Source organism: Tachypleus tridentatus, chromosome 7, assembly GCF_004210375.1.
Source record: "Tachypleus tridentatus isolate NWPU-2018 chromosome 7, ASM421037v1, whole genome shotgun sequence".
In the NCBI taxonomy this organism is placed as follows: Eukaryota; Metazoa; Arthropoda; class Merostomata; order Xiphosura; family Limulidae; genus Tachypleus; species Tachypleus tridentatus.
Window position 1 is genome coordinate 113,782,178 of NC_134831.1, and position 17,277 is coordinate 113,799,454.

The 17,277-nt window shown below is 34.1% G+C and overlaps 1 protein-coding gene across 6 annotated transcripts in view; it reads left to right on the top strand.

Annotated features, from left to right (window-relative positions):
- LOC143256429 (guanylate kinase-like) overlaps positions 1-17,277 on the top strand; it is a 36,378-nt gene that overhangs the window by 5,287 nt on the left and 13,814 nt on the right. For all 6 annotated transcript variants that reach the window (XM_076513653.1, XM_076513652.1, XM_076513657.1 and 3 more), the window contains exons 2-3: positions 9,000-9,134; positions 13,308-13,349. In XM_076513653.1, coding sequence (XP_076369768.1) covers positions 9,000-9,134; positions 13,308-13,349 — 177 coding nt within the window. The remainder of the gene's footprint in view (positions 1-8,999; positions 9,135-13,307; positions 13,350-17,277) is intronic.

The window sequence follows — 17,277 nt, forward strand, 5'->3', positions numbered from 1 at the left end:
AATATTCCAATATCATCGTATAAATGATTTATTACAATGTTTTACAATTTGCACATTTTGAAAGTGAGCTTTTATAAAATTAGGAACATTGTAATAGTGATTCTAACTATCACAGATATTGTTTTGGTAAAGTAATTGATTTGTTTTGAAAATTATTTTGGTGTCATAATTTATGCTAATATGAAAAGTAAATAAATACATTTGGAAAATGCTATTAGTACAGACAGATAGAGAATGTTACTGAACCATTTCTAATAAGTAATCTTTCTTTGGTCAAAATGCAGTATTCCAGGTGTGTCCTAACAAAAGATATAATTTTCTTTTGTAATACTTTTATTAACTCTGCCTTCAGCAACAGAACATTGCTCTGATGTCTTAAGTGATTTATACAACACCGAGCTAAGATCCTTTAAAAGTATAAATTCAGGTCTCTATTAAACACATTATCTGAATTATGATAAATCACATGCATTACTTTCTACTTACTGTAATTGAAGGTCATTTATCAAATTACCAATTAATCTTAACCATCCTGTAATATTTAAGCATCTTCAAAAATAACTAGAAATATGTAATAGTTTACCCTTACCAGCATATTTTACTTATTTGTTAATTTAATAGTTTACCCTCACCAGCATATTTTACTTATTTGTTAATTTAATAGTTTACCCTCACCAGCATATTTTACTTATTTGTTAATTTAATAGTTTACCCTTACCAGCATATTTTACTTATTTGTTAATTTAATAGTTTACCCTCACCAGCATATTTTACTTATTTGTTAATTTAATAGTTTACCCTTACCAGCATATTTTACTTATTTATTAATTTAATAGTTTACTTTTACCAGCATATTTTATGTATTTGTTAATTTAATAGTTTACCCTCACCAGCATATTTTACTTATTTGTTAATTTAATAGTTTACCCTTACCAGCATATTTTACTTATTTGTTAATTTAATAGTTTACCCTTACCAGCATATTTTACTTATTTGTTAATTTAATAGTTTACCCTCACCAGCATATTTTACTTATTTGTTAATTTAATAGTTTACCCTTACCAGCATATTTTACTTATTTGTTAATTTAATAGTTTACTTTTACCAGCATTTTTACTTTTTTGTTAATTACCATAACTAAAGTAAATAAGAAAAAACACCCTAGCACTAATTCTTGAGACACTCATAACAAGCATCCAGGTTAAATGGACTCCATTAATAGGTTTTTGTTTCTCTCCTCCAGCCATGATAGTCATAATAACTAATCGGTCCACAGCATAGTGTTCCTAACTAATGTTTTGTGTATATGGCATCAGAAATGTAATGTACATTTAAGTATACAACTTCTGTACACTTTCTGTCAGTCTGGTAAGAAACATCTTTAAAATAACAACTGAATAGTTAGAAGATTTCCTGTGGTGTATCTGTGTTGGTTTTATAATATATTTCACTTAATGATCTAAAAAAAATTTTTGTTACACTTTCTGAAATGTTTTACTGGAATTGGACTTAACTGCTGTTCTGTCAGAAACAAAAGAGAGAGAATGACATATTGGACTTAACTGCTGTCTTGTCAGAAACAAAAGAGAGAGAATGACATATTGGACTTAACTGCTGTCCTGTCAGAAACAAAAGAGAGAGAATGACATATTGGACTTAACTGCTGTCTTGTCAGAAACAAAAGAGAGAGAATGACATATTGGACTTAACTGCTGTCCTGTCAGAAACAAAGAGAGAGAATGACATATTGGACTTAACTGCTGTCTTGTCAGAAACAAAAGAGAGAGAATGACATATTGGACTTAACTGCTGTCCTGTCAGAAACAAAGAGAGAGAATGACATATTGGACTTAACTGCTGTTCTGTCAGAAACAAAAGAGAGAGAATGACATATTGGACTTAACTGCTGTCTTGTCAGAAACAAAAGAGAGAGAATGACATATTGGACTTAACTGCTGTCCTGTCAGAAACAAAAGAGAGAAATGACATATTGGACTTAACTGCTGTCTTGTCAGAAACAAAAAGAGAAGAATGACACATTGGACTTAACTGCTGTCTTGTCAGAAACAAAAGAGAGAGAATGACATATTGGACTTAACTGCTGTCCTGTCAGAAACAAAAGAGAGAGAATGACATATTGGACTTAACTGCTGTTGTGTCAGAAACAAAAGAGAGAGAATGACATATTGGACTTAACTGCTGTCCTGTCAGAAACAAAAGAGAGAGAATGACATATTGGACTTAACTGCTGTCCTGTCAGAAACAAAAGAGAGAGAATGACATATTGGACTTAACTGCTGTCTTGTCAGAAACAAAAGAGAGAGAATGACATATTGGACTTAACTGCTGTCCTGTCAGAAACAAAAGAGAGAGAATGACATATTGGACTTAACTGCTGTCCTGTCAGAAACAAAAGAGAGAGAATGACATATTGGACTTAACTGCTGTCCTGTCAGAAACAAAAGAGAGAGAATGACATATTGGACTTAACTGCTGTTCTGTCAGAAACAAAAGAGAGAGAATGACATATTGGACTTAACTGCTGTCTTGTCAGAAACAAAAGAGAGAGAATGACATATTGGACTTAACTGCTGTCCTGTCAGAAACAAAAGAGAGAGAATGACATATTGGACTTAACTGCTGTCTTGTCAGAAACAAAAGAGAGAGAATGACACATTGGACTTAACTGCTGTCCTGTCAGAAACAAAAGAGAGAGAATGACATATTGGACTTAACTGCTGTCCTGTCAGAAACAAAAGAGAGAGAATGACATATTGGACTTAACTGCTGTTGTGTCAGAAACAAAAGAGAGAGAATGACATATTGGACTTAACTGCTGTCCTGTCAGAAACAAAAGAGAGAGAATGACATATTGGACTTAACTGCTGTCTTGTCAGAAACAAAAGAGAGAGAATGACACATTTGATCTTCTTTTAAAACACAGGGAATGTTTTGTTTAAAACTAGTGTTTATCTGTATTTCAGGACAGCAGTTATGGGTATTAACACTTACTAGCAAAGCAGATAGATTTTTACTTCTAGTGGGTTTCTCATCATCACAAACAGTGTTTATCTGTTTTTAATCTGTAAAAAGTTTCACTTGAAACCTTGCAACTAATATCTAAATAATTCAAGTTGATATGAAAGAAATTTGAATAATAGAGCTATTAGGTTCAACTTCGGAAGCCTAAATAATGTAGATGTTTTCTCTATGTAATAACTTTTTGTTATGAAAATGTTTAAATGTGGAATTGATTTTTCCAATAATTTGATTTGTGCAGTTAGTTCAACTGCTTTTGAATTTTTGTAAGATACGTAAATTTATCTGAAGGTTTGTGGCCAAGCTGGTACTTTTATTTATTGGCAAAAGAATAATATTGCTGGGCTAACTAATTAATCCAGTGATTATCAAGTATAATTAAAGCCGTATACTATTGATTTTAAGCTGTTAGAAAAGTTAAAATCTAAGTAAAACATAATAACTGTTTAGAAAATGAAGTAATATTTATGATGTATACAAAATCACTTCTCTTCATGCAACTTGAACCACTTGACCCTAAAGAAATGTTTACACTGCAGAGACAAACATTTCCCTCTTGAGACTAAACCACATCAAGATTTATAAATTGCATACTTGCTTTTCATATGTCTTCATATATGACAGTAGCTTTAAAACTAGTGTAAGAAACAGAGGTCTATAGCTTTTAGTACAGCATGACAAGTGTTAAAAATGTTATCAAAAGTTTGTTTCACTGTGTAAACATTGAGGTTAATTGCAACATAGTATTATCACGTATAAAACAAAATATTTTAAAAATTACTTCGCTTGTGAATTGTACTGACATCACTTATTGGTCTTTCAAATAATATTCTGAATTTAATTTTGGCCTAAATGACTAGCATCTCTTTCATGTATAAGTATTGATAATTTATGTTTATATATATATATTTTACATGTTTTGTATAAAAAATTGAAAAGTATAAGTATTGATAATTTATGTTTATATATATATATTTTACATGTTTTGTATAAAAAATTGAAAAGTTTCTCCAGACAGCCTGGAAAGTGAATACAGGACAACTTTGTGAAATAAGGTGTTCAAAAAAACTTTAATTTATTTTAACATTAGGGTGGTATTTAACCTGTTCAGTGCCATAGACTAGATAACTTGCCCAAGCCGATCAGTAACACATTGCCATGGATGAGTTAATTAATTCTCAATAATACCTAACTTCAACGCTAGATGTCAGCACCATATATGCATTTGACCTACTTACAAATTGTTTCACTTTCCATCCAAAATGGCATCGCAAAAAAGTTACAAAATGAAGAAGCATTAGAGTTGTATTGTTGCAGCTGAAATACTTGGCAGTCAACAAGTTAAACCTGTATTCTGATATGATACTTATCTCCTCTTATAAGATTAGCTATTCTCATTAATGCTGCCCTTTGTATACAAAATTCTTTCTTTATGCATGCCACAATCCTCCCAGTACTCTTTGTTAGAATTGGAAGATTCCAAAGTGTTTCTCATGCAAATCGTCATGCATAATTAATTAACCAATAGGAGCATGACGTGCTCATGGATGCTTGTGGCTCACTCTAAACTCCTTTACTAAATGCCAACTTCTGATTTGGTAGTGCTTGAATTCATCTCATTTGTTCAGATTTAAAGTGGTTTATCTTAACTTTATTTCATTTCCAGTGTTCTTCATTTTTATTTTGAAATCATTTATTTTCTCATATTTTCCTTGTTTGAAAGATTTCAAGCATGCATTCCAAAGTTCATGTTATCACTTTGAGTTTATCTGAAACCTTACTTCAGGCTACAGATACAGGTGACAGTTTGAATATTATATGGACAACATATTTTTTTTTCCTGCAGTCTCTTTTGTTCCTGAACATGTGTATAAGGATTTCGATAGTTTGCCCCACACCTTTCCTGAGAATCCTGTTTGGCTTTCATCATTGGGTAATAATGCATTATTTTCAACAACACATTCTACTGACTTTTTGTCTTTGAGTCTTACATATAGCCCTGTTTTTGCAATGTTTGTTTTTGACATAGTTCTGATGTCTTTAGATTCAAGGGTTACCTCTGTCCCACAACTCTTCACCCTTTCTTCTTTGGTGAACCATTTATCCCCATTGAAGCCAATTGTGGCACCAGTTTCTGTTTCCTGAACTTTCTTTTCTGCCACAGTTTGTTATTTTTTTTGCCGATGTATGGTACTACACTGTCAACAATTACAGTGCCTACCCAGTGAGGGCTGTCAAACAGCACCTGTTCATCTGTGGAGTCTGTTCATATCCTGTTTAGATTCACAGACTATGTTCAGGTTTCATCATCACTTCTTTATCTGTTCATCAGTGGAGTCTGTTCATATCCTGTTTAGATTCACAGACTATGTTCAGGTTTCATCATCACTTCTTTATCTGTTCATCAGTGGAGTCTGTTCATATCCTGTTTAGATTCACAGGCTATGTTCAGGTTCCATCATCACTTCTTTATCTGTTCATCAGTGGAGTCTGTTCATATCCTGTTTAGATTCACAGGCTGTTCAACTATGTTCAGGTCTGTTCATATCCTGTTTAGATTCATGAACTATGTTCAGGTTTCATCATCACTTCTTTTTCTCTATGTTCATTCCCCTCAGTTCACCATGGAATCCTAACTTACTCTTTGATAGGCTTTTTCTGTGGGTCTCAGACTGACTAAGTTTGACATCTTCCATATTTATCTGCATATTCCTATCTTGGAGCATTATTATCCTTATCTTCAGTTTGTCAGTCATAGGGCAGTGTACTGATTTTGTTCTCTCCCTTTAAGACTGACTTTGGTACCTTACATATTTTGTTGGATGGTGCAAACCTTTGCTCTCCATCTTCTTTTCTGGGGTTACACTTTCTCTTCTACATGAATGACTGGTTTCATCCCACTCAATCTGACTGGGAGTAAGCCTGTCATAATGTCAGTTACTTCTAAAAGCTATGTGTGTGGGCTGATTTATCAACTTTGCAAAGTCTTTCCTTTTCCAGTTGGTCAAGATCCTTGTATTTCTGCCCTTAGATCTTCTTCTTGGGGTCATGATAATCACTTTTATTTGATGGCATGTCATGTATTGGATGCTTTCACCCTGGCAGAATATTGTCTTACCCAGTACAATGGTCCCTTCATACCCCTGTTTTCTGTGGCTTTGTGGTCAATTGGTGTACTCTTCATATTGATACCTTTATCACCTCTTTGTTTTCCTCTTCTATTCCCAGCTTCTAGTTTTGGCTATGGCTGCCTTCACCAAGATTTGATAAAATGAGTGTCCTTTGTAAATCCTCATCTCTCTCTTGATTTCTTTTATTACTTCCCTTCATGCATACCACTCCATGTATGATTCTTCTGATTACTCCTTACTGACCAAATCAGCCATGATTTCTTGCTTTGCTCAAGTTATAGTTGTTATCCCTCCTTCTCCCTTTATTCACTGACTTCCTTTGTAGACCACAGCCACCAATTCTGCCTCCTGCATTTCACATTTTCCATCTTCTTGCCTTGCTTTTGTCCAGTCCATGGTAGAGAGTTCTGGTTTTTCATGCCATGTGCTATTTTCTTTAACTCATTCCCTTCTTTTTTCATTATTACAGGGTCTTTTCTTCCTCATCCTTATTCATTTGTTCCATTCTTTCCAGATATGTTAGTGCCACCTCTGCATCTGGTACTTCTGGATTGGATATTACTGTTGGACTACATTCCATTACCTCTATGTAAGCCCATTACATCATAGTTTTTGTTTCACCTATGCTATAAAGAGTATTCCCTTCCCCTCTTGACCTGTGGGTGGCAGTGGTCATGTATAATCACTATAGCTATCCCTCACACACTGTACCGCCCTATATGTTTTCTCCTTTCTAAGGATCATTCCTTCCTTCAGCAGACCTGAAGTAAACTCTTCCATTTTGCCCATTTTCCTTCCTGCTTTTTCTCATTTTACTCTCATCTCAATCTGGATGAAGTTCAATGCCAAGTGTGTGTTCTTTTGTTATTATATTGCCCACACAGTTTCCTTTAAGGGTTCCTGTTCCTGGCTACCCTCTTCCTCTTGGGATCTTTCTGTCTTTACCATTCTCAGCTGGATTTATGATTTCCTCTTGTTGGATATTCTTCTTGTCCCATTCCCATCTTATGTTCTTCAAATTTACCTCGCATCCAATCTGTCTTTTCACTTTTTCCCTTGTTTCTCATCTCATTTGATGTTTGAAGGAGATTCTGAGATCAGGCCTGTTGACCTCAATGCCAAAATTCATTTTCTATTGCCTCCATCTTACTGAGGTTTCTGCCTCCTTTGGGTATCACCAACTGCCTGCAGTTATACTTCACACTGTAGTGTAGCTATTACACTGGATAAGTCTTTATTTATGTTTTCTGTTCTTACAGGTCCCTTGTTTCAATTTTGTTTCTTGGACCCCACTCTGTCGTAAGTGGTACCTGGTCAAATGTTCTTTAACAACAAAATTCACACTGTCTGGCCATGTTGACTGCACAGTTGCTGTAGAGATGGGTTTTGTACCTTACGATAACTGCTTCACGAACATGTCTGTTCTGGATTGTACCATCCATAGATGGCATTGGTACAGCAAAATAAGATAGCTGCTCATTCATATCATATCTTGAGTGAAGAACTCAGTAAGCTTTGTATTTCAAAATAGGGTTTCATGGTCACCCATTGCAGTGTTTACAGTACTCTGGATTCTCCAACACACTTCCTTGAGTGGAGCACTAGAGTCGTTACCACCTTCCAATTACAAACTGCTGGGGTGATGGACCATGGAGGTTTCCTCCTGAATGGTTGCCACTAAAATAGTTGGATCTACCCAATCAGTCCAGAGGAAAGCAGTCATGCTCTGCTGGTGTAGGTGTGGCATGGTATTCACTGGTGCTGATCTGTTCTGTTAAAGGTGGATGTGGCCTTCTGGTACCATTTATGCTTTCACTGGAGTTGATCCATTTACAAACTGGATGATGTGGCCTCCATACACTGTTCCTTTACACATACTGTTACATGTTCCATTATGCCTGGGGTTGAGCAATTGCACGTGCAGTTCATCCCTTTGATTGGGTGTCCTCATCTTAACCTCATGAGATGTCAGCTCCCTGTAAAGGAGGTTTTTGGATTAGAGTGAATCAATCTGCTGAAATCCTCATACAAGTTTAGTCCATCATCTAAATAATGGGTGGTTAGTTTGGAACTGCTTTAGGGTGTCAGTTCTTCTGTATTTCCCAGGTATTGGTACAGATTTTAACCCCCAGTTCTTGGGTTGGAGGTGAAGATGGTATGGTCCTCATCCTACCCTCACAGCATATTAGTTTCCTGTAGAGGAGATTTTGGATGCAGTTAACATACCAATTATGGTCAAATACATCCTAACTTCTCTGCACCTTGCATTTTTTTACTCTTGTGTTTCCTAAATTATTCATAGGAGTGAAGAGTGTACCTGGCTCAGAAGTGGTGCAGTTTCCTCCATCTGTTCTCTGGATCTCTTTCTCCTTTGAATGTTTTGGGGAATGCTTCTGTTCCTCCCTTGCACTGATCCATCCTTCTTCTCAATGTACCATTCTAATATTGTGAAAGGAGATAAGTAGCATATTGGAAGTTATGATTTTCAGTAGGTACTTACCACCTTTCCACTTTCTCTGGTGCTTTATGTTTCAGTCAAACTTCAAAGTGAGTGCTCAGTAGAGGAATGTAGAGAGAGCCATTTGCATCATGGTAGCATATCATGTTCCTATTAATTAATTAGTGATGCATAATGATTTGTGAGAAAGACATGTTGGAATCTTCCAATTCCAACAGGAGGATTGGAAGGCTTGTGGCATGCATAAAGAAAAAAGTTCATATAGAGGGCAGCACTGAACACTACTAGCTAAATATACGAGAAGAGGTAAGTAACAATGAAAATTACATTTTCAGTGTAGGAAAACTATAACTTTACTCTTTTTAAAATAGGTGGAATACAGTGGTTCACCCAGATGTCACTTGTGCAACCTTTGGTAATATGTGGGCCTTCTGGTAGTGGAAAGAGCACCCTGCTCAAGTATTTGATGGATGAATTTGGAGATTATTTTGGTTTTAGCGTTTCTCGTAAGTTAATGTTTGCATCATGTAATCCAGGTTTTCTATAATCTGGAACTCAGAATATTTCAGACATTTTTCTTATATACAAGTGTTGATAATTTATGTTTTTATATGTGTTACTTTTATGGATTTTATATTTTAAAAAAAAGCTATAAAAGTTTCTTCAGCCAGTCTAGAAGGTGAATACAGGACAACTTTGTCAAAGAACATTGTACAGAACAATTTTGTGAATTGTAATTTCAAATATTTATGTAAATTAGCTGAGTTTATTTCTGGTTTTCATCAATGTAAACAGTCACTTAGTTCATGGTTTCCACTGATGTAAACATTAGTTACTCTTATGGATGCCATATTTTGACCTATGTAAACAGTCACTGTGTTTATAGTTTCTAACTATGTAAGTAGTTGCTGAGTTCATGGTTTCCACTCATGTAAACAGCAATTGAGTTTTAATATGCCACAGCTTGACCTTTGTGAACAGTAGCTAAGTTCATGGTTTCCTGTGTGTTTGTAGACCTCAGTCATCCAACTGTAAATTCAGTGAGAGTGCTATTATATAGATTTACGTATTTGTGGGTGAGCTGTCAAGTGGGTGATCTGATATTTAGTCACATCAGATTAGTCTGACTTTCACACCTGTACAGTTTGACAAGTAAAAGAAACATAGCTTTAACTCTCTCACAACAGGCTTGGTGTAATTTACACAAGTTTGTCTACACACTTGCACACATTAACTATTTGCACTATAACTTTTGATACAGCATGTGTATCTTCACAAAATTTGGTAGACTTTTATAGTAGAGATTATAAGTTTTTGTATACAGAAAATCAGATATTGTAATGAAATATTTTTACTAAATATTGAGTCTGTTTCCTTATTAGTCTAAGTGCAGTGTGATTTCATGTTATGAGTAAAAGCAAACAAACTATTCTTCGTCCCAAAAATCTCAAATATTATTTGTGTGATCTCTAAAACCTCCTAAATATTCTTACAATGTTTGTTTTCAGTAAGACTTTATATTTTGTTATTTTCTAATATCTTAACTATGTGGGGTCTGTTATTTGACCAACCTTGTAACCATAAAAAAAATTAGGAAATATAAATTATGCTTATTTTGTGTAAGAATGACTACTTATATATTATAACAGAAAAATTCAAAGTATCTTAAGTCACATAACACTAAATAATTATATATATGGACATGGGTTGCTAAACCTTTTAAAATTTTGCACATGGAGGATATCAAACAAAATTATTTTTAGGTTTTACATATACAGCTAAATAACCAAAAAATCATATATAACTACACTGATACCGTAGAATTACACTATTAATTTATTAAGCTTAGTAACTAAGACGTATTAGATTTTAAAAAATATGAAACTTTGAGCAACACAACCTACCAACATACCCTCTTGAAATCTTGGTCCAAAAGAATGTGGAACCCTTTTCACAGATTAAAATGGCTGAGAAAGCCACTAGGAGACATTCTGTGATGTTAATTGGTTATTCACACGTACACACCGTAATAAGAGAAAATAAGGGACTGTTTACAAAAAGGGGAAGAGATGAGCAGGACCACTTTGTTTGATTCACTATATAAGCCATATCTCAGTAAAATAAAAATGTATAAGGTTATTATTTTATATTCTAACATGGTAATATCAGTAGTTTGAGTTCCTAATTTGTACAAAACCACAGACTTAGTATTTTGGCATCACAGACATCTAATTTTAACCAGTGCTGCATTCAAAATACCACATGACACAGTAAAATCTACATTTAGGTGTGTTCTTTTAACACTTCAAATTAAGAAATTAACTTACACATAATATTAAAGGTTGAAATATAATCTACAGTTTGATTCCAAACTTATTGAGATAATTCATAAAATAGTTCAATAACATTTTGAATGCAAGTCAACAAACATGTTGACATGACCTTTGACACCTGTCACAAAAGGGTTAATTCAACTATGAAGCAGTTTCTTTGTAAGGCAGTCAACAATTATCATGAGTTGTCACTCACTGCTCCTTTAAAGATGAATTATAGTTTTTAATCAGCATGATTATTAAACAACGGGATGTCTACTTGGACTTGTAATCATTACACAATAGTTACAAACTTGTTTTAATTATTTCAGAATTTGACACTTAAGGCTGTTTCATCTCCAGTTTCCCGAGATACATGTAAAACCATGTAAATGTTGCTTTGATTGTTCAGCTTTAAAATAAAATTTATTCAAAGAATTCAGCATGATTTTTTATGTGGCTTTTTAAATTTTGACCAATAAGAAGACATCTAGACAAACAAGTCTTCTCAAGTCAGTGATCAACATTACATTGATCAGTTTTTCTCTGACCAATGAGAAGACATCTAGACAAACAAGTCTTCTCAAGTCAGTGATCAACATTGTATTGATCAGTTTTTCTCTGACCAATGAGAAGACATCTAGACAAACAAGTCTTCTCAAGTCAGTGATCAACATTGTATTGATCAGTTTTTCTCTGACCAATGAGAAGACATCTAGACAAACAAGTCTTCTCAAGTCAGTGATCAACATTGTATTGATCAGTTTCTCTTACATTGAAACAGTTAAAATCACATGAAATATTTTTCATCTCTGTTGGTTTTAGAAAACATTGTTTATAATATCTCTGCTTCTAGTGCTAGAACTCTCAGTTTTCAAACTGTGTCTGTCCCTAATCAGTTTCAAAACTTGTTTCATATGAAATCCACACTATTCTTTAGATACAGTTTTAAGTAAATAAGATTAACCCTCTTCCTTTATTAAACCATATGTTCATGTATCAATTAATAACTGTTAAAAATGATTTTGAAATTTGTTGTACATTTTGTTGTTTGTTTATTTGTATTTAATATTACTTTATGGTGGTTTAGTGATAGAATGAAGTTTTTCTGAATCCTAGATAAATTATAATTTGTTTTTTACATTTTACATCATTTATTTCTCTGTTAGCTTTGTACAGCTCTTTTTAAATTGATTTATCTTACGTTGGTACTCAAACTCCCAGTCATAGATCCATACGACCCAAAATCCATATAATTCAGAATATAATTATTCAACACAAAAGAATGATGTAAAACAGTAACATTTATGGTGGTGTAGTGCACCTTGTGGTAGCCTGACTGGTTTTACAGGTCTCACGTGGTGTAGTGCACCTTGTGGTAGCTTGACTGGTTTTACAGGTCTCACATGGTGTAGTGCACCTTGTGGTAGCCTGACTGGTTTTACAGGTCTCGCATGGTGTAGTGCACTGTGTGGTAACTTGACTGGTTTTACAGATTTCGCATGGTGTACTGCACCTTGTGGTAGCTTGACTGGTTTTACAGGTCTCACGTGGTGTAGTGCACCTTGTGGTAGCCTAACTGGTTTTACAGGTCTCATGTGGTGTAGTGCACCTTGTGGTAGCTTGACTGGTTTTACAGGTCTCACGTGGTGTAGTGCACCTTGTGGTAGCCTGACTGGTTTTACGGGTCTCACGTGGTGTAGTGCACCTTGTGGTAGCCTGACTGGTTTTACAGGTCTCACGTGGTGTGGTGCACCTTGTGGTAGCCTGACTGGTTTTACAGGTCTCACGTGGTGTAGTGCACCTTGTGGTAGCTTGACTGGTTTTACAGGTCTCACGTGGTGTAGTGCACCTTGTGGTAGCTTGACTGGTTTTACAGGTCTCACGTGGTGTAGTGCACCTTGTGGTAGCTTGACTGGTTTTACAGGTCTCGCGTGGTGTAGTGCACCTTGTGGTAGCTTGACTGGTTTTACAGGTCTCACGTGGTGTAGTGCACCTTGTGGTAGCTTGACTGGTTTTACAGGTCTCACGTGGTGTAGTGCACCTTGTGGTAGCTTGACTGGTTTTACAGGTCTCCGCGTGGTGTAGTGCACCTTGTGGTAGCTTGACTGGTTTTACAGGTCTCGCGTGGTGTAGTGCACCTTGTGGTAGCTTGACTGGTTTTACAGGTCTCACGTGGTGTAGTGCACCGTGTGGTAGCCTGACTGGTTTTACAGGTCTCACGTGGTGTAGTGTACATACTATTCGTTCTTTTCATTATGTTTGAAGATAATTCATTAATATAATAAGTACATTTAAATCTTATGATAATTTTAGTATACAATATCAAGTTGACACATAGTCACACTACATTTGTTTTTCTTCCAGACACAACTCGAAAGCCAAGAAATGGTGAAGTACATGGAAAAGGTAAATTATTGTAATTTTGAAGTTATTGTGTGAAATTGTTTTATTGATATTAGACTAATAGTATATGTAATTGATATTAATTGAATATATTTCAGTGTTGACGTGTAAGTTTTGGTTTATATATGTTAGATGCTTTTATCTTTTTAAACATTTTCCAAAAGTTTTATTCAGTGTTAATATAATATAAAGTATGTAACTTAAATGTATTGATTCAAAAAATAGTTAATGTTTACCATCACAGTTAAGCACTTTCCATGCTTTAATGTGACATGAAAGTGTGAAGGCTCGTCATTGGAGTTTCGACTGTTACTACTGCTCACAATTTATTTATATTAAGCTCAAGAATGCAGAGGTTAGTGGAGCATGCAAGTCACAAACTCAAGATAGTTCATGGTCAGAGAAGAGGCTCTGATTTTAAGGTTTAATACAGAAACACTTTTAATATACTCAATGAAGATTTTCTGTTACATACAGACTAAAATATTGTGGAATAAATCAGTATCAGAACTTTCAAACTCTCAACTGGAACTGACAACTGCCCCCATCAGGTGTTAAATCACTTAACACCACCAGTAAGTTATTTGTTAACACATTAGTCAGTATCAGTTCAATCGTATCTTAACATTGTATTGTCAGTCCTAATTGTGTTACATGATTCAAGGAGAGATGGCAATAATTAACCTATAGCAAGCTTAAACATGAAATCCATCATGATCGTAGACATGGTTTATTCTTCTGCTACTTGTGGGCCTTGGAGACTGTCTTGTGCAGGCTGTCCATCTTCAATAGCTGGCGTGGAGAACTCTCAAACAAATGTTTTTATACTAAATATTATTGGTATTCTTACAGTAGTGTATACAGCTATTCACAAGTAGATATCACACTTAATTGGCTGTTTTCTTCAATCTCTCCATAATTCTCAGAACCAGAACCACATAACTATTGGCTATAGATAGAGTCTGTAAATTGGCAGCCTTTTTACTTGTATCATTAAATACATGTTTGATATGGATACCACATCAGAGTTTTGACTCTTTTTTAGTTAACTGTCTGTGAGATAATTTAAACATCTTTCACAGCTTTCTCACTGCTATGGTAACATCAGTTGGTAGATGAGGATTTAATTACCATTCTCTCTAATGAGGGTTTCATAACCTTCCTTGTAACCTCAGTAGTGTCATTTATAGATAGTGTAAACAAAACTAATTACCATTCTCTCTAATGAGGGTTTCATAACCTTCCTTGTAACCTCAGTAGTGTCATTTATAGATAGTGTAAACAAAACTAATTACCATTCTCTCTAATGAGGGTTTCATAACCTTCCTTGTAACCTCAGTAGTGACATTTATAGATAGTGTAAACAAAACTAATTACCATTCTCTCTAATGAGGGTTTCATAACCTTCCTTGTAACCTCAGTAGTGTCATTTATAGATAGTGTAAACAAAACTAATTACCATTCTCTCTAATGAGGGGTCCATAACCTTCCTTGTAACCTCAGTACTGTCATTTATAGATAGTATAAACAAAACTTTTCTCAGCATGTTTCTTTTCTTGGTCAGTCATCATTATATAATTTTTATGTCTTTATTAAGCATGCATCACACATTTCCTAAATGTATACATTTTCTCAATACTTGAAGTATTTGGAATCCCCAGAAATGCTTCAGTAAAACTGATTATTTGGTGTAAGTGGTATGGTTAGCTTTAGCATCTTTATCTCATGAAATACTTAACTTCAGCAGCTAGACTTAAATGTGGTTAAAAGGTAACTACAGCAACTAGAACTACATGTGGTGAAGTAATTGACTATAGCAGGTATAACTACATGAAAACCAACTGGTAATGGTATAACTACATGAAAACCAACTGGTAATGGTATAACTACATGAAAACCAACTGGTAATGGTATAACTACATGAAAACCAACTGGTAATGGTATAACTACATGAAGACCAACTGGTAATGGTATAACTACATGAAGACCAACTGGTAATGGTATAACTACATGAAAACCAACTAGTAATGGTATAATTACATGAAGACCAACTGGTAATGGTAGAACTACATGAAAACCAACTGGTAATGGCCACTGAATTGTTTTACAGAACATTTCTTACTTAAAATTACAAAATATTAATAACTGAATTTATAAATGTTATCCAGACTTTAGAAAGTTGTTTTAATTTTTCGTACTGAGTGACTTTGAGGTAATATTTGTTATTATAGTTGAAAATTCTTACATTAGTAATATACAGGTAGCCTAGGAGATAGTGAAAATTAATCCATACAGAACATAAAGATGCAAAGACGATAAACCAAAAGTGATCAAATAGCATTCTCTGTGGCTCGTGTCTTATTTTAACTGTGTTCAAGAATTATTTTTGTTCATCAAATCGGTCAGGACAGAAATTGTTCAAACTATACCATGTGAAGGACAAGTTATTTGAAACCCTCTTTCCTCTAAAAGATATTTTAACTAGATCATTCATAGTGAGAGAATTTTAAAATGATAGTATTATTATAAAGGATGTATTTTCAAATGCAATACTGATGTACTGATGCTGTATTTGTTATGTATAAAATGTGCAATAAGAAGTGTACAAAAGGTTGTTTTTATGAGGTAACAGTATAACAAAAGTAACAGTAAGTTAGACAATGTGATCTATTAGCAAATCAGAAATCATAGATAACTTATTAAGTGTCAAACTAAACATAGAAAACTAAATGAATTATAGAAAAATTATTTGAAATCACTCTGACAATAAACACTTACTGTGAAGAACTAGATACAAGAAAGAACATTTATTACAGGATTATAACAACATCTTCAGTGGTTAACTTGGACTAGTCCATATAAAAACTGGACCCAAACAATATGAAAATATTTTTTATCTTCAAGTGACATTGTTTCTTTTAGTACAATGTGCAGGAGTTGAAATTTAGTACATGTCTATTGTGTAATTAGTACATGTGTACTGTGTAATTAATACATGTGTACTGTGTAATTAGTACATGTGTACTGTGCAATTAGTACATGTGTACTGTGCAATTAGTACATGTCTATTGTGTAATTAGTACATGTCTATTGTGTAATTAGTACATGTCTATTGTGTAATTAGTACATGTGTACTGTGTAATTAGTACATGTCTGTTGTGTAATTAGTACATGTGTACTGTGTAATTAGTACATGTCTATTGTGTAATCAGTACATGTCTATTGTGTAATCAGTACATGTCTGTTGTGTAATTAGTACGTGTCTATTGTGTAATTAATACATGTGTACTGTGTAATTAGTACATGTGTACTGTGTAATTAGTACATGTCTATTGTGTAATTAGTACATGTCTATTGTGTAATCAGTACATGTCTATTGTGTAATCAGTACATGTCTGTTGTGTAATTAGTACGTGTCTATTATGTAATTAGTACATGTGTACTGTGCAATTAGTACGTCTATTATGTAATTAGTACTTGTCTATTGTGTAATTAGTACATGTGTACTGTGTAATTAGTACATGTCTACTGTGTAATTAGTACATGTCTATTGTGTAATTAGTACAAGTGTACTGTGTAATTAGTACATGTCTATTGTATAATTAGTACATGTGTACTGTGCAATTAGTACATGTCTATTTTGTAATTAGTACATGTGTACTGTGTAATTAATACATGTGTACTGTGTAATTAGTGCATGTTTGTTTGTTAATGTAATTGAATGCGTTGTGCTGTTAGTAATTAGTACATGTCTATTGTGTATTTAGTACATGTGTACTGTGTAATTAGTACATGTGTACTGTGTAATTAGTACATGTCTATTGTGCAATTGGTACATGTTTGTTGTGTAATTAGTACATGTGTACTGTGTAATTGGTACATGTTTGTTGTGTAATTGGTACATGTGTACTGTGTAATTAGTGCATGTTTG